The following is a 27,488-nucleotide window of genomic DNA, read 5'->3' on the forward strand; positions in this document are numbered from 1 at the left end:
TTCTCCAAAGGTCTCTTTAATTTTCCTGTAGGCAGTATCTATCTTACCCCTAGTGAGATAAGCCTCTACATACTTACATTTGTCCTCTAGCCATCCCTGCTTAGCCATTTTGCACTTCCTGTCGATCTCATTTTTGAGACGTTTTTAGTACCTTTTGCCTGCTTCATTTACTGCATTTTTATATTTTCTCCTTTCAACAATTAAATTCAATATTTCTTCTGTTACCCAAGGATTTCTACTAGCCCTCGTCTTTTTACCTACTTGATCCTCTGCTGCCTTCACTACTTCAGCCCTCAGAGCTACCCATTCTTCTTCTACTGTATTTCTTTCCCCCATTTATGACAATTGTTCCCTTATGCTCTCCCTGAAACTCTGTATACCCTCTGGTTTAATCAGTTTGTCCAGATCCCGTCTCCTTAAATTCCCACCTTTTTGCAGTTTCTTCAGTTTTAATCTACAGCTCATAACCAATAGATTGTGGTCAGAGTCCAGATCTGCCCCTGGAAATGTCTTACAATTTAATACCTGGTTTCTAAGTCTCTGTCTTACCATTATATATTCTATCTGATACCTTTTAGTATTTCCAGGATTCTTCCAAGTATACAACCTTCTTTTATGATTCTTGAACCAAGTGTTAGCTATGATTAAGTTATGCTCTGTGCAAAATTCTACCAGACTGCTTCCTCTTTCATTCCTTTCCCCAATCCATATTCACCTACTATGTTTTCTTCTCTCCCTTTTCCTACTCTTGAATTCCAGTCACCCATGACTATTAAATTTTCGTCTCCCTTCACTACCTGAATAATTTCTTTTATCTCATCATACATTTCTTCAATTTCTTCATCATCTGCAGAGCTAGTTGGCATATAAACTTGTACTATTGTAGTAGGCGTGGGTTTCGTGTCTATCTTGGCCACAATAATGTGTTCACTATGCTGTTTGTAGCAGCTTACCCGCACTCCTATTTTTTTTATTCATTATTAAACCTACTCCTGCATTACCCCTATTTGATTTTGTATTTATAACCCTGTATTCACCTGACCAAAAGTCTTGTTCCTCCTGCCACCGAACTTCACTAATTCCCACTATATCTAACTTTAACCTATCCATTTCCCTTTTTAAGTTTTCTAACCTACCTGCCCGATTAAGGGACCTGACATTCAACGCTCCGATCCGCAGAACGCCAGTTTTCTTTCTCCTGATAACGATGTCCTCTTGAGTATTCCCCGCCTGGAGATGCGAATGGGGGACTATTTTACCTCCGGAATATTTTACCCAAGAGGATGCCATCATCATTTCACCGTACAGTAAAGCTGCATGCCCTTGGGAAAAATTACGGTTGTAGTTTCCCCTTGCTTTCAGCCGTTCGCAGTACCGGCGTAGCAAGGCCGTTTTGGTTAGCGTTACAAGGCCAGATCAGTCAATCATCCAGACTGTTGCCCCTGCAACTACTGAAAAGGCTGCTGCCCCTCTTCAGGAACCACACATTTGTCTGGCCTCTCAACAGATACCCCTCCGTCATGGTTGCACCTACGGTACGGCCATCTGTATCGCTGAGGCACGCAAGCCTCCCCACCTTCATCGGTGAAGAGAACTTGATGCCAATCCTGAGCGATTCATACAGCATGTTGTGGGCCCATCAGTACAGCGTTGCATGGTGTCATGGTTGCAAAGATGGACCTCGCCATAGATGTCTGGAGTGAAGTTGCGCATCATGCAGCCTATTGTGCACAGTTTGAGTCTTAACACTACGTCCTGTGGCTGCACAAAAAGTATAACTCAACATGGTGGCATTGTTGTCAGGGTTCCTCCGAGGCATAATCCAGGGTAGCGGCCATCCCCTGCAGTAGTAAACCTTGGGCGGCCTGAGCGAGGCATGTCATCAACAGTTCCTGTCTCTCCATATCTCCTCCATGTCCGAAAAACTTTGCTTTGGTTCATTCCGAGACGCCTGGACACTTCCCTTGTTGAGAGCCCTTCCTAGTACAAAGTAACAATGCGGATGCAACTGAACTGTGGTACTGACTGTCTATGCATGGCATGCATGGTTGACTGTCTAGACAACACGACCTTTGTAGCTCCTTCCTGGTGGAATGACTGGAACTGATTGTTTGTCAGGCTCCCTCCGTCCAATAGATGCTGCTCATGCACGGTTGTTTACATCTTTGGATGGGTTTAGTGACGTCTCAGTACAGACAAAGGGTCTGTGTCTGTAATACAATATCCATAGTCAACGTCTATCTTCAAGAGTTCAGGAAACCGGGGTGAGGCAAAACTTCTTTTCATGTGTGTAATTAATTTGTAGTTAAAAATTAAAGGACAATATCAATCTCATTACACTCTTTTCATCAAATTGTGTTACCTGCAGTTAGTGAATGAGATTGCATGAATTTGGACTGATGTCTCTTGCAACGTTTAAGTCCATGGGACCAGGTAAAACTAAAGTCTGTTTCCCTGCTTACATTCTAGCAACGACTACTTTGGCAGCACCCAAGGGACCTGCACCTAGTGATTATGGATTGCTGTGACCTTATCTGCGAAGCATGTTCTGTATGACAATCATAGCCACTGGCTATCTGAGGAGTGTGAGTTGCCAAGTTTCGGCTGCCTTCAGTTAATACTTTGCAGTCACTTAGTGACCATGTAACAAATTTACACAGAGTAAACATTACAGAGAGAGCTTTATTATATGTGCACCATTGATATAAATTCATGTAAGGTGAAACAAGGTAATTTCATGTTACTGTGAGATGCCAAATTACTTCCCAATCAGCAATTTCGATTTGACCAAATTGAAATCTTCAAATGGGCAATAATTTGTCTATATGTCTGGTGGCAATGAGAAAAAATATATATATTGGCTTGTTTTGTGTGTGAAAAAGTGTACTTGTACACTTAACACAAAACTGGGACTTCATGTCCCATGTGAGTGAGACGGGACAAAATACCATAATTACTGTCCCATGTGAGTGAGACTGGACAAAATACCATAATTACTATGTAAGTCTGCAGGCTTTCATGGCTGTTGTAACTGAAGTTAAAATCTTCTGGGACTTCATGTCCCATGTGAGTGAGACTGGACAAGTAGCTCAATTACTACATAAGTCTGCAGGCTTTCATTGCTGTTGTAACTTAAGTTAAAATCTTCTGGGTTGTTAGGCCACTCCATACTTCTTTTAAACAATTGACATTTCAACCCCTCTGCTGCGATCCTCTTCATAATCTTGTGGTGTTCACTGTTGATTTGACACTATCAGAGACAGCGAGAAATACGAAGTGCCGTCGAAACATCCTAGATTTTTTCCTCCTGAAGGTGCAGATCGAAGATGTAAAAAGTGTTGAGAATTCTGTGGAAACTTACACTACCCAAAAACAACATACTGGTGCAGGAAAGGGAAGTTCTTAATGAACTCAAGAGAAACAGAAGTATCATTTCGATTAAATCAGATAAGCGAAACGCTAGTGTTATGAATGCTCTGGAATACCACATGAAGATGGAACAACGGTTAGCTGATCCTGTGTACTCCAAATTAAAAAGCAACCTGACGACCAGAATCATTCGTAATTGAAAAAAAATCTTGCATCATACGCCAGAATGAATAACTCTATTACAAAGAATCTAGTGCCCTGAATACCTCTCTCAACCAAAAATACATGGATTACCCAAGATAAAAAAGAATTGTGTCCCTGGCGACCTTCCGTAAAAGGGATTAACTCGCCAACTTACTTTTTAGCAAGGCATCTATCTGAAAAACTGAGACATCTAGTTGAAAAACAAATACTTTCATCACAGATCCAAAACATTTCTTGGAAATTATACACATGATGTAGATATCCATACACGAGATTCTTGTAAGCTTTGATGTGACATATTTACTTACTAACATCCCAGTATCGGACACAATGGAGATCATAAGGGAGAAAGTTGCTCCATATGTTTGCAACTTAATTGATTTATTTCTCTGATCAGCTATTTTACATCCAATGGTGAATTTTAAGAACAGCCCGATGGTGTTGCTAAGGGCTCACCCTTGTTGCCCATGACAACTGACATTTTTATGAGCATCTTGAGCAACAAGCATTAAGCAATCTTCCTTTAAAGACTTCCTGTTGACTCCACTTTGTGGAGGACACATTTGTTACATAGCCACACAGAAAAGAATAGTTTCAGGGTTCCACGATTTCTTAAAAAGAATTTACCCCAAAATTAATTTTTTCTTGGAAGTAAGAAGAGTGGTCAGTCTCCTGTTCCTAGACATGCTGGTATATAGAAAATCTGACAATGCTAAGACACAGAATGTGCAGAAAGCCTACTAACACAAATAGCTTATTATTATTATTATTATTATTATTATTATTTATTTTATGGCCTTCATTGGACCACTCTAGTCAAAAATACAAAGTTGTAAACAAGATACAGGGATACAATTTAGCTCAACAATAACTTAATATGATATTTAGATAATATAATTATTAGAGTCTATTCTCATATGAAAGGTGTTTTGCTCTTCTGTCTGCCCAATATTTCTTCATTCTTTCAGATATTTTCTTTCTTTCTTTATCTGAGACCACTCTTCCTGTACTCCTTTTATTGATTTTCATTTGTAGTCTGGTTTGCGGGTCTTGCAGGATTCTGGTGTTCTCTGTCTTGTTTTTTAGGTCATCTACTGTAATTTGGAGTTATTTTATATCTTCCTTAATTTCTGTGATCCATTTAATGTTGCTCTTGCTATTCCACAATTTTTGTATTATTTTTTTACTAATTCTGTTTTCTGGAGTTCTCATCAGATGTCCAAAGAATGAGATGCGTTTCTTCCTGATCGTGCTCATGACTGGTTCTATTTTCTTATATACTGTTTCATTTGATGCTATTCTCCAACGTCCATTTATTTTATACTGTTTATTTATACATGTCCTAATTATTCTTCTTTCTATTTTAAGTATTCTGTCAATTTCTGCTGTATTAGTTGTTTTGAAGATAGTTTCAGCTGCATACGTTATTTCTGGTTGTGTAACTGTTTTACAGTGTTTTAATTTTGCATCTATAGATAGGCTTTTTTTGTTGTATGTAGATTTGGTAATGTAATTTGCATAGTTCAGTTTTTTTATTCTATTCTGCCACGATGGCTTCTCATTTAGATTGTATGTTATTATTTCGGTTAAATATTTAAATTTATCAACAATTTTGATTTCCTGTTCTCCTATTGTAATTTTGTTTGCAAGTGGTGGATCAGTTAGCATAATCTCGGTTTTTTCAAATGATATTCTAAGGCCTACTTTCTCTGCTATTTCTTGTAGTGATTTCACTTGTTGCCTGGCTTCTTGAATGGTATTGGCTAGGAGAGCAAGATTATCAGCAAATCCCAAGCAGTTTAAGCTAATATCATCTTTTGCACTTCCAATTCTTATCATCTTTGGACTGTCCCTGTACCATTCTCTCATTATGTATTCCAGTACACAGTTGAACAGTAATGGTGATAGGCAGTCACCTTGTCTTAAGCCTGTTTTTATGAGGAATGCTTCCGAAATTTCTCCTCTAAACTTCTCTTTTGATTTGGTGTTGGTTAGAGTGAGTTGTATTATTTTAATTAGTTTTGGATGGAGTCCTAGATTTCTTAAAATTTTTAATACTGAAGGTCTGTGGAGACAGTCATATGCCTTCTTAAAATCTACAAATGTTATTGCCAAAGGTTTGTTCCATTTCTTGTAGTGTGCCATAATCAATTTTAAACTAATTATCTGCTCTGCACAGCTTCTCCACAGTCTGAAACCTCCCTGATATTCCCCTAAGTCCTGTTCTAATTGCTCCTTGATTCTTTCATATACGATCTTGGATAGAATTTTGTATGTGCAATCTAGGAGAGAGATTCCTCTGTAGTTGTCTGGGTTGCTCTTATCTCCCTTTTTGTGTAGTGGGTGAATGATAGCTGTGGTCCAATGTTCGGGGAATCGTTCTGTTACCCAAACTTTTTTGTTAGAGCCATGTGTAAGGAGGTCTTGACTGTGTCACTTGCATATTTCCACATTTCAACAAAAACCTGATCTTCTCCACATGCCTTATAATTTTTTTGTTCTTTAAGAATTTTTTCTACTTCTTGGAAAGTTGGAGGGTCTAGTTTGTTAGGTTTGGTTTTTATTGGGGTATTTATGTTGATTTGTAAGGGTTCTTTGGGTTCCTTGCAATTCAGAAGTTTGTTAAATGCTTTTGCCATGATTTCTGCATTTTCCTTGTTACTGTGTGTCATTCTTCCATCTTCATCTTCCAGTATTAGTGTAGGGGGCTCATATTGTTGTAGTTGTTTCCCGAAGATTTTATGGTAGTTCCTGGAGTTGGTTTTATGATAATTACCTTCTATAGAGTTTATAATATCTTTATGGAATCCTCTCTTGATTCTTTTAATATTTTGTGTGATTTTTTCCTTTCATTTTTTAGGTTGATGGCATTTTCTTCACTTTAATGTGTTTGAAACTTTAACCATGCTTAGTGTCTTATCTTCATTGAATTTGTCACATTCTGATGTCCACCATGCATGTTTCCTTCGTGGGTTCAAGGGAGCTAGATTCTCTGCTTCTTTTTTAAGATTAGGCACTAGTTGTTCTAGATCATGTGTTAATTTGATGGTTTGTGTTATTTGTTGGTATTTATTATTTTTAATTAGCTGATGTGGGTCAAACCTCCTTTTTATTTTATTAGTTTTTCTGGTCCTCTTCTTTAACGGAGTGAATTTGATTTTAATTTTAACTATATAATGGCCTGAACCTGTGTCTACTCCTCTCAGTACTTTAACATTGTGGATCTCCTTATGAAAATTTTTGTCCATACAGACATGGTCTAGCTGCCACTCCCTCTTCCTCCAGTCTGGATGTTCCCATGTTTTAAGTTTACTTGGCTTCCTCTTAAAGTATGTTGATTTAGATATAAGGTTGTGTTCTCTGCAGAGTTCTACAAGTCTTTGACCGATTTTGTTCGTAAATTTATGTGGACTCCATTTTCCAATTATATCTTTATATTTCCTTTCTTTTCCCAACTGAGCATTGAAATCTCCCAATAAGATTTTTACATTCTTTTTATTTACTCTGTTCACAGTTTGTTCTACAAGGTCCCAAATTTATCTACCTCTTCCTTTGTTTTTGTTAGACAATTTTTTTTGCATTTGTTGGGGCATGAGCATTTATTATTGTATAGGTGGCAACAAAACGACTTTTCACATTGGTGTGTAGAATATATGAGTCTGGCGACATACCATCTGACTTTCGGAAAAGCATCATCCACACAATTCCGAAGACGGCAAGAGCTGACAAGTGTGAGAATTATCGCACAATCAGCTTAACAGCTCATGCATCGAAGCAGCTTACAAGAATAATATACAGAAGAATGGAAAAGAAAATTGAGCATGCGCTAGGTGACGATCAGTTTGGCTTTAGGAAAAGTAAAGGGACGAGAGAGGCAATGGGGCATGAGCATTTATTATTGTATAGGTGGCAACAAAACGACTATTCACGTTGGTGTGTAGAATATATGAGTCTGGCGACATACCATCTGACTTTCGGAAAAGCATCATCCACAGAATTCCGAAGACGGCAAGAGCTGACAAGTGCGAGAATTATCGCACAATCAGCTTAACAGCTCATGCATCGAAGCAGCTTACAAGAATAATATACAGAAGAATGGAAAAGAAAATTGAGCATGCGCTAGGTGACGATCAGTTTGGCTTTATAAAGAAAACTCAAGACACGTTCATAGGATTTGTCGACCTGGAAAAAGCGTTCAACAATATAAAGTGGTGCAAGCTGTTCGAGATTCTGAAAAAAGTAGGGGTAAGTAAAATACAAGGTGAAAGGATATCAATGATACGATTCGCTGATGACATTGCTATCCTGAGTGAAAGTGAAGAAGAATTAAATGATCTGCTGAATGGAATGAACAGTCTAATGAGTACACAGTATGGTTTGAGAGTAAATCGGAGAAAGACGAAGGTAATGAGAAGTAGTAGAAATGAGAACAGCGAGAAACTTAACATCAGGATTGATGGTCACGAAGTCAATGAAGTTAAGGAATTCTGCTACCTAGGCATTAAAATAACCAATGACGGATGGAGCAAGGAGGACATCAAAAGCAGACTCGCTATGGCAAAAAAGGCATTTCTGGCCAAGAGAAGTCTACTAATATCAAATACCGGCCTTAATTTGAGGAAGAAATTTCTGAGGATGTACGTCTGGAGTACAGCATTGTATGGTAGTGAAACATGGACTGTGGGAAAACCGGAACAGAAGAGAATCGAAGCATTTGAGATGTGGTGCTATAGACAAATGTTGAAAATTAGGTGGACTGATAAGGTAAGGAATGAGGAGGTTCTACGCAGAATCGGAGAGGAAAGGAATATGTGGAAAACACTGATAAGGAGAAGGGACAGGATGATAGGACATCTGCTAAGACTTGAGGGAACGACTTCCATGGTACCAGAGGGAGCTGTAGAGGGCTAAAACTGTAGAGGAAGACAGAGATTGGAATACGTCAAGCAAATAGTTGAGGACGTAGGTTGCAAGTGCTACTCTGAGATGAAGAGGTTAGCACAGGAAAAGAATTCGTGGTGGGCCGCATCAAACCAGTCAGTAGACTGATGACCAAAAAAAAAAGGTTTCATTCATTGTTTTAAAGTTTAGAGTCACAATTCTTGGTGATACTGCTTGGAAATCCGTTACTGAATCTTTTTATTATGTTTACTAAAAACCCTGTACCAAACTGGGGACATTGTTTCATTGCCCTCGGTCCTGGTTTTCCATTATAAATTCTGTATCCTTGAGATTTGAATGGGTCCTCTGTGGTGTTTCTCATTTCTTGGATCCCTGTTATTAAAATTTTTTGTTTATTTATTTCATCTGTAAGCTCCTTGAGTTTTCTGGTCTGAAGTAGTGAGTTTATGTTGTGCGTTGCTATATAATTTATCTGCTCAGGTTTAATCTTCTTTTTGTGTTTTAGTGTGCATTTTGATGGTTGCAAACACTCCGATTCATTGCTGTCTTCTAGTTGACTACCCACCGAATCCGATGTAGCCTTTTCCTGCCTTTTTGAGCAGGACGGTGGAATTTTTATCCCGAAAGACCTTTCCATTTTTGACTTTCAAAGGTTGTCAACCTTAGTTGGAGCAAGCTCCAATTTATAACTACGGTTGTTAACCGCAGAGTGTCTGTTTGGTCCACTAGAGCTATTTTATTTCACTCAAGTCCGCCGGTAAACCGGTGAGGACTTCCCTATAGATATTTAGATTCCCCTTTGCACAATCATGCAGCCCAGAAGCAAGCATGTCTTTATGCGTCTTCCATATCAGCAATCGGAGTTGGAATTTTTGAAGAAGACAATGAACGCCAATGGTTATTACAGTTTGTCCAAAGACAGGGATTTTCAGCAAAAATTACGTTAATAGGAAAGACGAAGAACCGCATGCTCACTCGTAAGTTACCACCTGTTTCTGGTCTCACTAGCCATGTAACCAGAATTCTAAGAAAAAACAGCACTCAGAACTCTTCCTTCAAACAAAACGAAATAAAATACTTTTTCCAGAGCAAAAGGATGTACCTGATTGCCTCCAAATTGCGAGCATCTATGAAACGACATGTTACTGCAGGAAAGTGTGTACACGTAAAATGGGTAGAACTGTTAAAGAATGTATTAAGGAACATGAATGGCACATACAGCTAAAACAAATTATGGCATCAGCAGTAGTGGAACATCATGAGAACTGTGGCCTTGACATCGATTTCAATAGTATGTGTGTGCTGGCAAAGAAAACCAACATTTATAGAAGAAGAGTCCAAGAAGCAAATGAATTTTTTTAAGAATGTGCTTAACTTCAATAGAGAAAATGTCTATAGGCTACCAGCATCGTGGCTCCCGATCATCAAGGAACTGAACATGCAGGCGCAACATGCAAGCAACACGAACAATGCCCTGGCAGTCACTTCTGCAAACAATAATATTTTGGATAAACATTGCTCCTTTCTTTCCCTGCCCGTTTCACGTTTAGCTTTTCTTTTAAGTTATGGCACTCAGAATCACCTGCAGAAGTTGATACATGATACAGCAGAAAATCAGATATGTTTGAGTTAATTAACTCAAAGTTATACTAATTTTGTCAAGACAATTTAATTGACTCTGTTGACAAAAAAAATACTGGAGGATGTAATAAGCTTTCCAAAACAATTAAAACATGTCTCCCTGAAGACAAATTTAGCACTTTTACTATTCACAACAAGAATATTTAATTTCAAAATTAATTTGTTAAATATTACGAAATTAAATAATGACAATCTGTTAAATGCCTACCTAAACTTTTCACATGCATTATGGTAATATGCCCTTGCATGGTGGCAAGGACACATAAAGAGTAAACAGCAGTTCTCAGGTGATATATGCACGAGTTTATTGCACTATTGATGACAAAAGTATTATCTTGTATTACAATATTACTTTTCTGGGAGTGGTCTGGACTCAGCACAGTGCTGTGACATGAGCATAGTTAGCACCCGATTATTCTCTGTATAGCACAGCAGGTGACACTGAGGTGAGGAGGGCACAACTGGTGCCTGACAAGCCAGCAGCAGCAGCAGCAGCAGCAGCAGCAGCAGCAGCATCAGGTGGCGACAGCTGGGGGTGATATGGGCAACAGTGACATGGGCAACAGTGAAATCAGCAGACATCCAGCGACTGATGCTGCAATGATGAGGGGCATGACTGGTGCCCTGCAAGACTGACAGCTTCTGTAGCCTTACCAGCCAGCAGGAGCAAGCACTGACAGGCATTGGCAACTGCTGATAAGGCAGCACTCTATCAGCAGTGGCAACCTGTACGCGGTGAGGCTAATAGCTGACAAGGGGCACCTGTGTGAGCTGGGAGGAACACATTCACCCAGCAACACTGCATGGTATGCAAAGATACCAATGGAGTGCATGGGTGCAGAGCCGATTAATCAGAGATGACATCAGCTAGTGTCTGGGTCCAATGGAAGCAATGACTCGACTGATGGAGACCCAAGGACACAGTGATACCAGCAGCATACGAGGCAGACCACAAGACTCTGAATGATAGGGCACAGGTTGTTGGCATAACTGCACAGGTTGTTGGCATAAGTGCCTAGAGTGGAGAACCAACTGACTGCTAGTGGTCTTGTCTAAACTTACAAAGGCAGGTGGATTTATAAGAACATAATCATGTGACTGATGGCAGGTGGTGCACATGTAGATGTTTCTAGCCACTGTGATCATGCACAAAAATAGTAGTTCTGTGATGACAGCGCCGCTGTAGTGCTGTGCGTGCAGCATAGCAAAAACTGGCAATTCTTATGATAAAATGCCCATGGACCAACCACTACGCCACTCACAGGACACAGTGGTAATTCTGGTGGATGCAGTGGCCAGGTGAGTGGCCAGCTATAATACAGCTCATGGAGCACTGTCACTCTTTGTGAACAATGAAATGAGCAAGCACACTTTGGAGCATTGTCACTTGTGAAAAATTAAACGGACCTGTACAATGGTGCCTTGTTATCTGTTTACCACAGTTTACATGATCACTCACTTCATACTCGTAGTCACCAACCACACAGTCTCCAAGCCACTGCAATGAGTGCTCCAGACAACTCCTTCTCCATCGCCCTCCTTGCATCTTACCCTCTGGTCTCTACATCAATAAGGAACTGTGCCATATTAAGAAGTCAATTTAATGGCTTTACTGACAAGATTGACGGTGTACTTTTTGTCATGGTTACCTTCAAGTATCTGCAAATGTGGATGTGAAACTTGTGAATGCAAATAGCATTTTTCATATCCACACACCTCTATAAATGGTTAATGACAATATGAAAGCAGGCTGAAGATAAACTGTTTCATATAAACATCATAAAAAAGTATTTTTCAGACTTCTGGTTGAAAGTCTCCATTCAGCAATTTATTAAAGTCACTAGGCTAGCCAGTACTAACCTTAAAGAGGCAAAAACACAGACAAAATAAATAAGTAACAAGTATTTTTTTAATTTATTTTATGAGACTCTAACAGTAGTATTTTGAGTTGTGCCTCTTGAAGAAAGTATTGATCAAGCCATCTTTCCCTCTGCGTGTTTAATGTTTTTCAGCTTTCTACTGCAAGCATAAATGCTAATCATCATCATCATCATCATCATTATTTAAGACTGATTATGCGTTTCAGCGTTCAGTCTGGAGCATAGCCCCTTTATAAAATTCCTCCATGATCCCCTATTCAGTGCTAACATTGGTGCCTCTTCTGATGTTAAACCCATTACTTCAAAATCATTCTTAATCAAATCCAGGTACCTTCTCCTTGGTCTGCCCCGACTCCTCCTACCCTCTACTGTTGAACCCATAAGTCACTTGGATAACCTTGCTTCTCCCATGCGTGTAACATGACCCCACCATCTAAGCCTGTTCGCCCTGACTGCTACATCTATAGAGTTCATTCCCAGTTTTTCTTTGATTTCCTCATTGTGGACACCCTCCTGCCATTGTTCCCATCTACTAGTACCTGCAATCATCCTAGCTACTTTCATATCCGTAACCTCAACCTTATTGATAAGGTAACCTGAATCCACCCAGCTTTCACTCCCATACAGCAAAGTTGGTCGAAAGATTGAACGGTGCACAGATAACTTAGTCTTGGTACTGACTTCCTTCTTGCAGAAGAGAGTAGATCGTAGCTGAGCGCTCACTGCATTACCTTTGCTACACCTCGCTTCCAGTTCATTCACTATGTTGCCATCCTGTGAGAATATGCATCCTAAGTACTTGAAACAGTCCACCTGTTCTAACTTTGTTCCTCCTATTTGGCACTCAATCCGTTTATATTTCTTTCCCACTGACATTACTTTCGTTTTGGAGATGCTAATCTTCATACCATAGTCCTTACATTTCTGATCTAGCTCTGAAGTATTACTTTGCAAACTTTCAATTGATTCTGCCATCACAACTAAGTCATCCGCATATGCAAGACTGCTTATTTTGTGTTCACATATCTTAATCTCACCCAGCCAGTCTATTGTTTTCAACATATGATCCATAAATAATATGAACAACAGTGGAGACAGGTTGCAGCCTTGTCTTACCCCCGAAACTACTCTGAACCATGAACTCAATTTACCGTCAACTCTAACTGCTGTCTGACTATCCATATAAAGACCTTTAATTGCTTGCAAAAGTTTGCCTCCTATTCCATAATCTCATAGAACAGACAATAACTACCTCCTAGGAAGCCGGTCATATGCCTTTTCTAGATCTATAAAGCATAGATACAATTCCCTGTTCCACTCATAACACTTCATTATTTGCCGTAAGCTAAAGATCTGGTCCTGACAACCTCTAAGAGGCCTAAACCCACACTGATTTTCATCCAATTGGTCCTCTACTAATACTCGCACTTTCCTTTCAACAATACTCGAGAAGATTTTACCCACAACGCTGATTAAAGAGATACCTCTGTAGTTGTTACAATCTTTTCTGTTTCCATGTTTAAAGATTGGTGTGATTACTGCTTTTGTCCAGTCTGATGGAATCTGTCCCGACTCCCAGGCCATTTCAATTATCCTGTGTAGCCATTTAAGACCTGACATTCCACTGTATTTGATGAGTTCCGACTTAATTTCATCCACCCCAGCTGCTTTATTGCACTGCAATCTATTGACCATTTTCTCCACTTCCTCAAGTGTGATGCTATTTCCATCATCATTCCTATCCCATTCTACCTCGAAATCTGAAACATTACTGATCGTATTTTCACCTACATTGAGCAACTCTTCAAAATATTCCCTCCATCTGCCCAAGACATCCACAGGATTCACCAGCAGTTTTCCTGACCTGTCCAAAATACTTGTCATTTCCTTCTTACCTCCCTTTCGAAGACTGCTAATTAAACTCCAGAATGGTTTTCTAGCAGCTTGACCCATAGTCTCCAACCTGTTTCCAAAGTCTTCCCAAGATTTCTTCTTGGATGCTGCAATTATCTGTTTGGCTTTGTTTCTTTCTTCAACATAACTTTCTCTGTCTACCTGAGTTCTAGTATGTAGACATTTTTGATACGCCTTCTTTTTCCTTTTACAGACTGCCTTGACTGTGTCATTCCACCAAGCTGTTTGCTTCATCCTACTTTTACACACTACTGTTCCAAGACACTCTTTAGCCACTTCTAGTACTGTGTCCTTGTGCCTTGTCCATTCCTTTTCGAATGACTGTAATTGACTACATTCAACTAACTGGTACCTTTCTGAGATCGCTGTTATGTACTTGTGCCTGATTTCCTTATCCTGAAGTTTCTCCACTCTTATCCTCCTACATATGGACCTGACCTCCTGCACTTTTGGCCTCACAATCCCAATTTCACTGCAGATTAAATAATGATCAGTGTCATCAAAGAATCCCCTGAATACACGTGTGTCCCTCACAGCCTTCCTGAATTCCTGATCTGTTATTATATAGTCAATGACAGATCTGGTTCCCCTGCCTTCCCAAGTATACCGGTGAATGTTCTTATGTTTAAAAAAGGAGTTTGTGATTACTAAGCCCATACTGGCACAGAAATCCAAGAGTTGTTTCCCGTTCCTGTTGGCCTCCATATCCTCTCCAAATTTACCCATAACCTTTTCATACCCTTCTGTTCGATTTCCAATCCTGGCGTTAAAATCACCCATGAGCAGAACACTGTCCTTGTCCTTTTACTCTAACAACTACATCACTGAGTGCCTCATAAAAACTATACATCTTATCTTGATCTGTCCCTTCACAATGCGAATATACTGACACAATCCTAATTTTCTTGCTAGACACTGTCAAATTTATCCACATCAGTCGTTCGTTTACATACCTTATTGCAACTACGCTGGGTTCCATTTCTTTCCTGATGTAAAGACCTACATCCCATTGTGCTATTCCTGCTTTGACTCCTGACAGGTAGACCTTGTATTCTCCCACTTCCTCTTCTTTCTCACCCCTTACTCGAATGTCACTAACAGCTAAAACGTCCAGCTCCATCTTACTTGCAGCCTCTGCCAGCTCTACCTTCTTCCCAGAGTAGCCCCCATTGATATTAATAGCTCATCGTCTCATTACCATTTGTTTCCCAAGTCGTATCTTAGGAGTCCCTGGTTTGTCAGTTAGAGGTGGGACTCCATCACCTCCAAAGGTCCGAGGCATTTTGCTCTGATTGTTGCCAGGTTGCTAGCCTTACTTGCCCCGAGTCCCATTGGGTTTTACCCCTAACAGTTGAGGGACTAACCGGTGGATTTGGTAGTCTTTGCCGTATGAGCACAAAGGTGACCACGCCTCAGAATATGCCCGAGATGCCCAGCCTTATTCCAAAGTAACTGGTATCCCGACTGTCGGGACCACTTACTTGGCCACTCATACGTTGCCCGTGGTCATGTCCTAGTTCGTGAACCACGGGCAACGTATGAGTGGCCAAGTAAGTGGTCCCGACAGTCGGGATACCAGTTACTTTGGAATAAGGCTGGGCATCTCGGGCATATTCTGAGGCGTGGTCACCTTTGTGCTCATACGGCAAAGACTACCAAATCCACCGGTTAGTCCCTCAACTGTTAGGGGTAAAACCCAATGGGACTCGGGGCAAGTAAGGCTAGCAACCTGGCAACAATCAGAGCAAAATGCCTCGGACCTTTGGAGGTGAAGGAGTCCCACCTCTAACTGACAAACCAGGGACTCCTAAGATACGACTTGGGAAACAAATGGTAATGAGACGATGAGCTATTAATATCAATGGGGGCTACTCTGGGAAGAAGGTAGAGCTGGCAGAGGCTGCAAGTAAGATGGAGCTGGACGTTTTAGCTGTTAGTGACATTCGAGTAAGGGGTGAGAAAGAAGAGGAAGTGGGAGAATACAAGGTCTACCTGTCAGGAGTCAAAGCAGGAATAGCACAATGGGATGTAGGTCTTTACATCAGGAAAGAAATGGAACCCAGCGTAGTTGCAATAAGGTATGTAAACGAACGACTGATGTGGATAAATTTGACAGTGTCTAGCAAGAAAATTAGGATTGTGTCAGTATATTCGCATTGTGAAGGGACAGATCAAGATAAGATGTATAGTTTTTATGAGGCACTCAGTGATGTAGTTGTTAGAGTAAAAGGACAAGGACAGTGTTCTGCTCATGGGTGATTTTAACGCCAGGATTGGAAATCGAACAGAAGGGTATGAAAAGGTTATGGGTAAATTTGGAGAGGATATGGAGGCCAACAGGAACGGGAAACAACTCTTGGATTTCTGTGCCAGTATGGGCTTAGTAATCACAAACTCCTTTTTTAAACATAAGAACATTCACCGGTATACTTGGGAAGGCAGGGGAACCAGATCTGTCATTGACTATATAATAACAGATCAGGAATTCAGGAAGGCTGTGAGGGACACACGTGTATTCAGGGGATTCTTTGATGACACTGATCATTATTTAATCTGCAGTGAAATTGGGATTGTGAGGCCAAAAGTGCAGGAGGTCAGGTCCATATGTAGGAGGATAAGAGTGGAGAAACTTCAGGATAAGGAAATCAGGCACAAGTACATAACAGCGATCTCAGAAAGGTACCAGTTAGTTGAATGTAGTCAATTACAGTCATTCGAAAAGGAATGGACAAGGCACAAGGACACAGTACTAGAAGTGGCTAAAGAGTGTCTTGGAACAGTAGTGTGTAAAAGTAGGATGAAGCAAACAGCTTGGTGGAATGACACAGTCAAGGCAGTCTGTAAAAGGAAAAAGAAGGTGTATCAAAAATGTCTACATACTAGAACTCAGGTAGACAGAGAAAGTTATGTTGAAGAAAGAAACAAAGCCAAACAGATAATTGCAGCATCCAAGAAGAAATCTTGGGAAGACTTTGGAAACAGGTTGGAGACTATGGATCAAGCTGCTAGAAAACCATTCTGGAGTTTAATTAGCAGTCTTCGAAAGGGAGGTAAGAAGGAAATGACAAGTATTTTGGACAGGTCAGGAAAACTGCTGGTGAATCCTGTGGATGTCTTGGGCAGATGGAGGGAATATTTTGAAGAGTTGCTCAATGTAGGTGAAAATACGATCAGTAATGTTTCAGATTTCGAGGTAGAATGGGATAGGAATGATGATGGAAATAGCATCACACTTGAGGAAGTGGAGAAAATGGTCAATAGATTGCAGTGCAATAAAGCAGCTGGGGTGGATGAAATTAAGTCGGAACTCATCAAATACAGTGGAATGTCAGGTCTTAAATGGCTACACAGGATAATTGAAATGGCCTGGGAGTCGGGACAGATTCCATCAGACTTGACAAAAGCAGTAATCACACCAATCTTTAAACATGGAAACAGAAAAGATTGTATCAAGTACAGCGGTATCTCTTTAATCAGTGTTGTGGGTAAAATCTTCTCAGGTACTGTTGAAGGGAAAGTGCGAGTATTAGTTGAGGACCAATTGGATGAAAATCAGTGTGGGTTTAGGCCTCTTAGAGATTGTCAGGACCAGATCTTTAGCTTACGGCAAATAATGGAGAAGTGTTATGAGTGGAACAGGGAATTGTATCTATGCTTTATAGACCTAGAAAAGGTGTATGACCGGGTTCCTAGGAGGAAGTTATTGTCTGTTCTACGAGATTATGGAATAGGAGGCAAACTTTTGCAAGCAATTAAAGGTCTTTACATGGATAGTCAGGCAGCAGTTAGAGTTGACGGTAAATTGAGTTCATGGTTCAGAGTAGTTTCGGGGGTAAGACAAGGCTGCAACCTGTCTCCACTGTTGTTCATATTATTTATGGATCATATGTTGAAAACAATAGACTGGCTGGGTGAGATTAAAATATGTGAACACAAAATAAGCAGTCTTGCATATGCGGATGACTTAGTTGTGATGGCAGAATCAATTGAAAGTTTGCAAAGTAATACTTCAGAGCTAGATCAGAAATGTAAGGACTATGGTATGAAGATTAGCATCTCCAAAACGAAAGTAATGTCAGTGGGAAAGAAATATAAACGGATTGAGTGCCAAATAGGAGGAACAAAGTTAGAACAGGTGGACTGTTTCAAGTACTTAGGATGCATATTCTCACAGGATGGCAACATAGTGAAAGTACTGGAAGCGAGGTGTAGCAAAGCTAATGCAGTGAGCGCTCAGCTACGATCTACTCTCTTCTGCAAGAAGGAAGTCAGTACCAAGACTAAGTTATCTGTGCACCGTTCAATCTTTCAACCAACTTTGTTGTATGGGAGCGAAAGCTGGGTGGATTCAGGTTACCTTATCAACAAGGTTGAGGTTACGGATTTCAAAGTAGCTAGGATGATTACAGGTACTAGCAGATGGGAACAATGGCAGGAGGGTGTCCACAATGAGGAAATCAAAGAAAAACTGGGAATGAACTCTATAGATGTAGCAGTTAGGGCAAACAGGCTTAGATGGTGGGGGTCATGTTACACGCATGGGAGAAGCAAGGTTATCCAAGTGACTTATGGGTTCAGCAGTAGAGGGTAGGAGGAGTCGGGGCAGACCAAGGAGAAGGTACCTGGATTTGATTAAGAATGATTTTGAAGTAATGGGTTTAACATCAGAAGAGGCACCAATGTTAGCACTGAATAGGGGATCATGGAGGAATTTTATAAGGGGGCTATGCTCCAGACTGAACGCTGAATGGCATAATCAGTCTTAAATTATGATGATGATGATGATGATGATGATGAGGAAAAACAAGCTGGATCAGAATAGAACGGGCAAGGTAATTGGCCATGTTGTTCACAAGATAGCTCCCTTAATTTCGCAAAACCACAGAACACCTCAGTAAGGACAGCCAAACAAACTTGTACATCACTCCATCTGAATGAGAATCCAGTGCCTTAACCATTGTGTTCCTTGTTCTGTGGGCAGTGTTGGTTTTTGTTACTGTACAGATTGATCCTTTCTGGGAAGATCCCTTACAACACCCAAAGTGCCTCAGTGGTTGTGTATAAAATGTGTCACCTATATGTAAGAAGTGATTGCTTTTTCTGCCAAAAGCATGCTAACAAGGCATTTTATGTTATGGAAGTCTTGGCAAGCAAGATGTATCGTGATGATTTACTCCTGCATATTCTGGATTGGCTGTGTGTGCGACTAATTGGTTTATTTTGCTCATAGTAATCCTTTTATGTTCTCAAATATTTAACTGAATGGCAAAGGGGTTGAACATATAATCAAGGTGCTATAAACCTATATAGTGCCACTTAGCTTCCCAGTGACTGCAGCTGATCTGCTCACTGCATGTTGAAAACATACCTATTTGTGCCCACAGTTTTATTCATTCAACTCTGAAATGTTCTAATACACATTTAATTTCATGGTCACAAATGGAACAAACATAATGTAGTAAGCAAAGCACACATTTTATTTATTAAATATCTATTAACATACAACACATACTGTTCCACAGAAGTCTGAAGTTTGTAACAGGCCTACTACTAATGAAAATGAAAACGTTTTTTGCATCAGTCAACAGTCTTTTAGCTGACAAGATATTTATGTTTGTAGTAAAACTGCTAGTCATGAAATGGTCTGCTACAATCAAATGCCCATGCAACCCTACGCATGTGATCATGCCCGCATTGTTGCATTTAAACAATCTTTCTGTAGAACAAACACAATCTGTGTTTTTCATTTATGAAGTCACAACAATATCTAGTACCTTCAGTCCTCTTGACAGCTACTTGTAAAATAATCTGCAATACAGAAATGGGTGGTGGGAGATTCTGGTTCCAGCTAAGTGAAAGAAGTTGGATATACCAAGAAAATTAGTTAAAAAAGAAGAGAGTGTACACTCACCTGTGTACGTTCAATGATATCAGCAACCTGCTGCCAATGCTTACAGAAAGTATCATAGCATGCAACAGGATCACAGTCCTTAGGAGGAGAATTGGACTGTCTCCGCTTGCTAAAGCTAGCCCGCAGAGGGCTACTGCGAAGCCAGCTCATATTTCTGTGGTTATCTACAGTTATGTTTCCACCTACAACATGAAAACAATATTTTAAAACACAATAAGGCATTTGAATGAAACATTCTACAACTTCTGACAAAAAAAAAAAATCAACCAAAAGAACACATCTATTCACTAAAACCATCTGCTCAGAATGAATGTACTGTTTGGGATTATTTTATCGACTGTGTACTCATCTGTGATAACTGAATTTTTCACATTATTACTGAAATGGCACATGCCATGCACTCTAAGTACCTAGCCATTGGATAAGATCAATATTATCGTATGTCCCAAACATTTTGCACAGGCCTATGTAATTTTACACTAAATCAATGCCGTACACAGAGTAAAGTGAAAACTGGAACTTGCATGCATTGCACCCGAAAGGTTCACTGACTGGTAAGTTAGCAGTGATGGGAGAGCAATAAAGAAACCAGTTTCAGTACTGTGAAAAAGACAAGATACATGCTGGCTGAATATGTGATAAGAAAAGAGGGCATAACATACAGCAGATGAAACGATTATTGAAAAAATTGAGTCTTTGTAAACACTCTCTCTCTCTCTCTCTCTCTCTCTCTCTCTCTCTCTCTCTCTTCTCCCCCCCCCCCCCCCCCTCCCCCACAGATTTGCAAAAAGTAAATCCAGAGAAGACTCTATAGTGACAGAGTACATTTGGCTACAGAGTAACAACAAGTCTGGGTTTCTTAAAAGATGCGTTAATGGTATTAGGAGATAGTTTCCCTGACCTTAACCAAATACAGAGCGAATGGGAACACTGACAGAGTCATTCATGAAGGGGAAGATGTGAAAAAACTATTAGGCCCTACTGCAAAAACTTGAAGCAAGGAAGACAAGTCAAGTTTATTATTGTGTTATTATCCAAGTGGCACTCTTGCCCATCTGGAAATAATGCAATAATTTGCAAGTAAATAACTGAATTCTCATTTCATTTCAAACATTGTGATTATTAAGCAATATGTCTGTTCTTTAGCAATATACCTTAAAAAATAAAAATTTCTGACAAATTTCACTTTTCTTACTTGTTTGTAAAGTGACATCCTGCATATTCTGCAGAAATCTGTATGTTGAGTATGCGTTGGGTAGAACTGGAAGCACTAAAGAACTACAAGGTTAAACAGTGAACTTTGTAGGTTCAGCACCCATTCTAATAAATTCAGAACTGTAAAAAGTTGTGTCTAAGGCACAGAATTTGTTAATTACAGACAGTTTGGCAGGTAGGAAGGAATCTGACCACCTACACACTTGCTATGGAGGGCTTTTCAGGGATATGAAACAATTCTCGCTTACCACGTATCACATGTGAATGGAATAGAATGAGGAGGGTAATACAGGGTTATTATAATAAAAAGTTAAACTTTTGTAACGCTGTAGAAATAACACCACTGGTCAGAATAACATCAAATTGCAATGGAATATTATCAGGGAAGGGGGAAAATGCATTACAGATGAAAAAGAATAGTTCGAAAATTGATCAATAGATGGCGGTGCATGTGTCAGAATAGGAAAAACGGAAACACCTGTCATGTGCACGGCCCACTGAAGTTGGTATAAACATGCCGGGTACACGACTTTACCTCCTTTCGTGTCTGCGACGTTCGCCATAACTGTCTCAATGCGGAATCATGCTCAGCTTGTAAAGCTGTATAACAAAAATGATGACTGTGTACATAACACTGTGGAAGTTCCGGACACGGAAGGGTTTGAAAAAAGTCGTTGGTCCAATGACTGCCATGGCTCTGGAGAAAATTATTCGCAAATTCGAAAACGCGGGTTCTTATGGTGTGCAACCTGGTAGAGGGAGGAAACCAGCTGATTCTACGTCAGTGAAAGCAGCAGCCACAGCAATGCAGGAGGAGATGACTGGTGGTATGCAAACGTGTAGTACACAAATTGCCCGAACACTGGACATACCCCTGAGCATGGTGCACAAAATCCTACGAAATATTCTCCTTTGCCACTCATTCAAAATTATCCATGTGCAGAAGCTGCTTCCTGTTGAACTGCCAGCAAGAGAGCCTTTGCTTTAGAATTTCTTGCTCATATGGAAGCAGACGATGATTGGCTGTGGAAGATTTTGTGGGCAGACAAAGCCCACTTCCACCTGATGGTAGGTGTCAATACATAGAATTGGGCAATGGAAAATCCACGTGCAAATCAACCAGTACCCCTTCATCCTGAAAAGGTCACTGTGTGGTGCGGGTAAACTACATCATTTACCATAGGGACATATTTGTTCGAAGAGGCATGTGCTTCTGGTCCTATTACCTGTACTGTGACTGGTAAGTGCTACAAGTGTCTTTTGTGCAACTACGTCATACCAGCTCTCCAACAGTGTGGATGGGATCATTTTTATGCAAGATGGCACACCTCCGAACATTGTAAATCCAATTAAGCAGCTGCTGAAGCGCCATTTTGGAAATGCTAGAATTATCAGCCACCATTTCCCTACAGCCTGGCTGTCCTGATCACCTGATCTTGATCCGTGCGAAGCTCAAAAAATTGGAGAAACTAAAAGCAGAAGGAAGGCTTAAAAATCCACTACAGAAAGGGGTTGGTTGTCCCCAAAAAAAGCTTCAAATGACTGACGTCATTTCACTGGCACTAATAAACTCGAGAACGCGATCGGCCGAGCACGTGTCATCTGCTAAAATTGACGATATATCAGGCGACAGCTGTAGACAGGCGCGTAACGAAGTAAAAGAGGGGCACTCAATTAAAAGGTGTCTTACCGTCCACAGCTGAGAGCAGTGGGGACAGAGTGGGAGAGGATCGCCGCTTAAAAGATGTCGATGGCTAAAAAGACAGTGCCCTATCCGGATTAGAGTTAAAATTACCTCCTCCCGACGACGCATTCGGGAGGAAGAGGTCCAAGCACAAGGAAGAGCTTTCATGTCCCGCAATCTATTATGGGGAAGTGTCGACCAATGTGCGTGCCATAAAAGAACAACACGACGACATAAAACACTCCATAGATCGGCGAAGGGAATCGATTGAATAGCTGGCCGAGGAAGAGAGACTGCAGCCTTGGCCGCTATATCGGCCGCCTCATTTCCACATATACCAACGTGTCCCGGGAGCCAGAGGAACGCCACCAAGACACCCCCCAGGTGGAGCAAGCGCAGACAGTCCTGAATCCGGTGGACCAGAGGGTGGACAGGGTAAAGAGCTTGGAGACTGAGGAGAGAGCTGAGAGAATCGGAGCAGATAACATACTGTATCCGCTGATGGCGGCGAATGTAGTGGACAGCCTGGAGAACAGTGTAAAGCTCCGCAGTATAAACCGAACACTGGTCGGGAAGCCGAAATTGATTTGGGGTGTCACCGACAATATAGGCACTCCCTATACCAAACGATGTTTTTGAGCCATCAGTGTAAATAAATGTGGCTTCCGTCATTTGTGCACATAGAGCAGAAAATGCCCGACAATAAACAAGTGAAAGCGTACCATCCTTGGGAAACTGACAAAGGTCACGGAGCAGGCAGATCTGGGGACGGAGCCAAGGTGGTGCTGTACCCGAAGTTGTCAAGAAGGTTTTAGGAAAGCGGAAGGAAAGAGAATGGAGCAGTTGACGGAAGTGGACTCCCGGTGGTAGTAGGGAGGAGGGGCGGCCTGCATACCCTACATCAAAGGAGGCGTCGAAAAAAATGTCATGGGCTGGATTAGCAGGCATGGAAGACAGATGGCTAGCATAACGACTCAGAAGGACTGCTCACCGATTGGACAGCAGAGGTTCAGCAGTCTCAGCATAAAGGCTTTCCACAGGGCTGGTGTAAAAAGCTCCAGACACTAAACGTAATCCACGGTGGTGGATAGAGTCGAGACGACGAAGCATAGACGGCCGAGCAGCGGAGTAAACTATGCTTCCATAGTCCAATTTCGAGCGCACTAAGGCGCGATAGAGGCGGAGAAGGACCGCTCGGTCCGCTCCCCAGGAGGTACCATTCAGGACACGGAGGGTGTTGAGGGATCGCAGACAGCGAGCCGAAAGATAGGAAACGTGGGAGGACCAGCACAGTTTTCTGTCAAACATAAGACCCAAGAATTTAGCGACGTCCGAAAACGGAAGGTTGACAGGTCCTAGATGTAAGGAGGGTGGAAGAAACTCCTTACGTCACCAAAAATTAACACAAACGGTCTTACTGGGAGAAAAACGGAAGCCGGTTTCGATGCTCCAAGAGTGGAGGCGATCGTGACATCCTTGAAGATGTCGTTCAAGAAGGCTGATCCGTTGAGAGCTGTAGTAGATCGCAAAATCATCCACAAAGAGGGAGCCCGAGACATCAGGAAGGAGACAATCCATAATTGGATTTATGGCAATGGCAAACAGTACAACACTCAGCACGGAGCCCTGGGGTACCCCATTTTCTTGGGAGAAAGTACGGGAGAGAGTAGTGTTCACCCACACTCTAAATGTGCGCTTTGCCATAAATTTGCGAAGAAAAAGGGGCAGCCGACCTCGAAAGCCCCAAGAGAACAGCGTGCGGAGGATGCCTGTCCTCCAACAGGTATCGTATGCTCTCTCCAGATCAAAAAATATTGCTACTGTTTGGCGTTTCCGGAGAAAATTGTTCATGATATAAGTGGAGAGAGCAACAAGATGGTCAACTGCAGAACGATGCTTTTGGAATCCGCATTGGGCAGGTGTTAAAAGACTTCGCGACTCCAGCCACCAAGCTAAACGGCAGTTCACCATACGCTCCAAAACCTTACATACACTACTCGTGAGAGAAATGGGGCGATAGCTAGAGGGGAGATGTTTGTCCTTTCCAGGTTTTGGAACAGGAACGACGATAGCTTCCCGCCATCGTCTGGGAAAAGTACTGTCTGTCCAAATTCGATTATAAAGGCGAAGGAGGTAACGCAGACTATGGGGTGGTAAATGCAGCAACATTTGGACGTGGATACCATCTGGTCCTGGGACGGAGGAGCGAGAAGAAGAGAGTGCATATTGGAGTTCCCGCACGGAGAAAACAGTATTGTAGCTTTCGCGATTTTGAGAGGAGAAAGCAAGAGGTCGCACTTCCGCTGCACGTTTCTGCGGGAGAAGCGCTGGCGGGTAATTTGAAGAGCTCGAAATCTCAGCAAAGTGTTGACCCAATGAGTTAGAAATTGCGACGGGGTCCACTAATGTATCATGCGCGACAGTGAGCCCAGAGACCGGGGCTCAGCTGCATTGAAGGCACGCATTGCACAACACATTCTGAACATGACCCCGGGAACACTTTGATCAGTTGTGGAACATGCTGTTTCTTGATTTCAGCTTGTTCCAGAAAATGGTGGACAGCATATTGAACATCTTGTAGAATTTTGGAACACTTATTTTGTCGAGTATAATGAATTTTCTGCAGACTAGAAATCTACTCTGTAGGAATCAGCATGGGTTTCGAAAAAGACGATCGTGTGAAACCCAGCTCGCGCTATTCGTCCACGAGACTCAGAGGGCCATAGATACGGGTTCCCAGGTAGAGGCAGTGTTTCTTGACTTCCGCAAAGCGTTTGATACAGCTCCCCACAGTCGTTTAATGAACAACGTAAGAGCATAAGGACCATCAGATCAATTGTGTGATTGGATTGAAGAGTTCCTAGATAACAGAACACAGCATGTTGTTCTGAATGGAGAGAAGTCTTCCAAAGTAAGAGGGATTTCAAGTGTGCCGCAGGGGAGTGTCGTAGGACCATTGATATTCACAATATACATAAATGACCTTGTGGATGACATCGGAAGTTCACTGAGGCTTTTTGCGGATGATGAAATATTAAAGTGGAGATACTGTTGGTAGTTGGCAGGGGTGATATGGACAGGGTTTTTATGGAACCATTAGAAAGGTGGAAGTCGGTACACTGGAAGGAGGCATGTTGAGAGGAAACGACTATGTGGAACTGACAGGAGAAAACACAATTCAATAGTGGAAGGAGTCAAGGCAGCTCAAGGTGGAAGCCTTTGTGATGGCCCCTGATGATATGATGAGCGTCATTCTAAGGGACTAGGCTGTGTGTCAGGCCCTCCACACTCAAAATGACAACACAGAATGAGGAGGACAGAAATCGTCCCCTGAACCAATGGTTTAGTTCTTGTGTTGTATTAATGCCACAGCATAAATGGATGTAATAAGCAGTATGCTCGGGTATTTAAAACAGTATGCATGTACAGGGAACATAGATCTGTAAATGGTAAATAGATGGGATAGTGATCAAATGACGGTAATATCAGTGCTGGAGATAAACCAGTTGGAGGCCACTTTCAGCTGACTGAAGTTTGAGTCTCCGTCCGGCACAGTTTTAATCTGCCAGGAAGTTTCATATCAGCGCACACTCCACTGCAGGGTGAAAATCTCATTCTGGAAACATCCCCCAGGTTGTGGCTAAGCCATGTCTCCGCAATATCCTTTCTTTCAGGAGTGCTAGTTCTGCAAAGTTCGCAGGAGAGCTTCTGTAAAGTTTGGAAGGTAGGAGACGAGGTACTGGCAGAAGTAAAGCTGTGAGGATGGGGCGTGAGTCATGCTTGGGTAGCTCAGTTGGTAGAGCACTTGCCCGCGAAAGGCAAAGGTCCCGATTTCAAGTCTCGGTCCGGCACACAGTTTTAATCTGCCAGGAAGTTTCTTAATGCCAAAAGTGTGAGATTAAAACAGACGAAACTTATAACACAAAACAGAAAAAAAGGAAAGACCACAAGAACGAAGGAAAGGCAACAAACACTAACAGGAATAAAAGAGAACAAGAAAATGAGAGAATGCAAGAAACAGTTAGAAGAGATTGGAAGCAGATTACAGTGGCTGGCCTACCACAAAAATAAAAAGGAAAACCCAGCCACCCTGCAACACATTAAAACCTCCACCCTATAAGCACTAGGGTGGACGACACAGAGGGACAATGGACATGCCCTAAAACTCAGACAGAATGATAAAACCCACCCTCACAGATGAAACGTAAAACCAAATCAGCCGATGGGGCGTTGTCTGCTAAAATCAATGATAACGAGCCTGGCAACTGAAGATGAAGTCGTAGGGCAGCCAAAGAAGGACAGAGCAGAAGAATATGGGCCACTGTCAACCGGGCACCATACTGACACTGAGGTTGGTCTTCACGGCGCAGGAGGTAGCTGTGGGTCACCCAAGAGTGGCCAATTCAGAGCCGGCACAGAACCACGGGGTCCCTGCGAGAGACCCTCATCGAGGACTTCCACACATTCGTAGTCCCATTAATGGCTCTTAGTTCATTGTGCGTACCAATATTTTGCCATTCCATCTCCCAAAGCTGAAAAACCTTGCAGTGTAATAACAAACACAGGTCAGTTGCAGGGATGCCCATCTCCAGAAATGGCTTCTGTGTAGCCTGTTTGCCCAGCCTGTCAACAAGTTCATTTCCTGGGACTCCGATGTGACCAGGGGTCCAGACGAACACCACTGAATGACTGGATCGTTCCAGGGCAAAGATGGACTCCTGGATGGATGCTATCAAAGGATGACGAAAGTAGCACTGGGGTCATTCCA

At 41.6% G+C, this 27,488-nt stretch overlaps 1 protein-coding gene across 2 annotated transcripts in view; it reads right to left on the reverse strand.

Moving 5' to 3' along the window:
• The window catches only part of LOC124804654 (FHIP family protein AGAP011705), a 228,100-nt gene that overhangs the window by 185,302 nt on the left and 15,310 nt on the right, over positions 1-27,488 (reverse strand). For both annotated transcript variants that reach the window (XM_047264879.1, XM_047264878.1), the window contains exon 2: positions 19,822-20,003. In XM_047264879.1, the coding sequence (XP_047120835.1) occupies positions 19,822-19,971 (150 nt within the window). In that variant the 5' untranslated portion in view covers positions 19,972-20,003. The remainder of the gene's footprint in view (positions 1-19,821; positions 20,004-27,488) is intronic.

Source organism: Schistocerca piceifrons, chromosome 7 (assembly GCF_021461385.2).
Source record: "Schistocerca piceifrons isolate TAMUIC-IGC-003096 chromosome 7, iqSchPice1.1, whole genome shotgun sequence".
Taxonomy (NCBI): Eukaryota; Metazoa; Arthropoda; class Insecta; order Orthoptera; family Acrididae; genus Schistocerca; species Schistocerca piceifrons.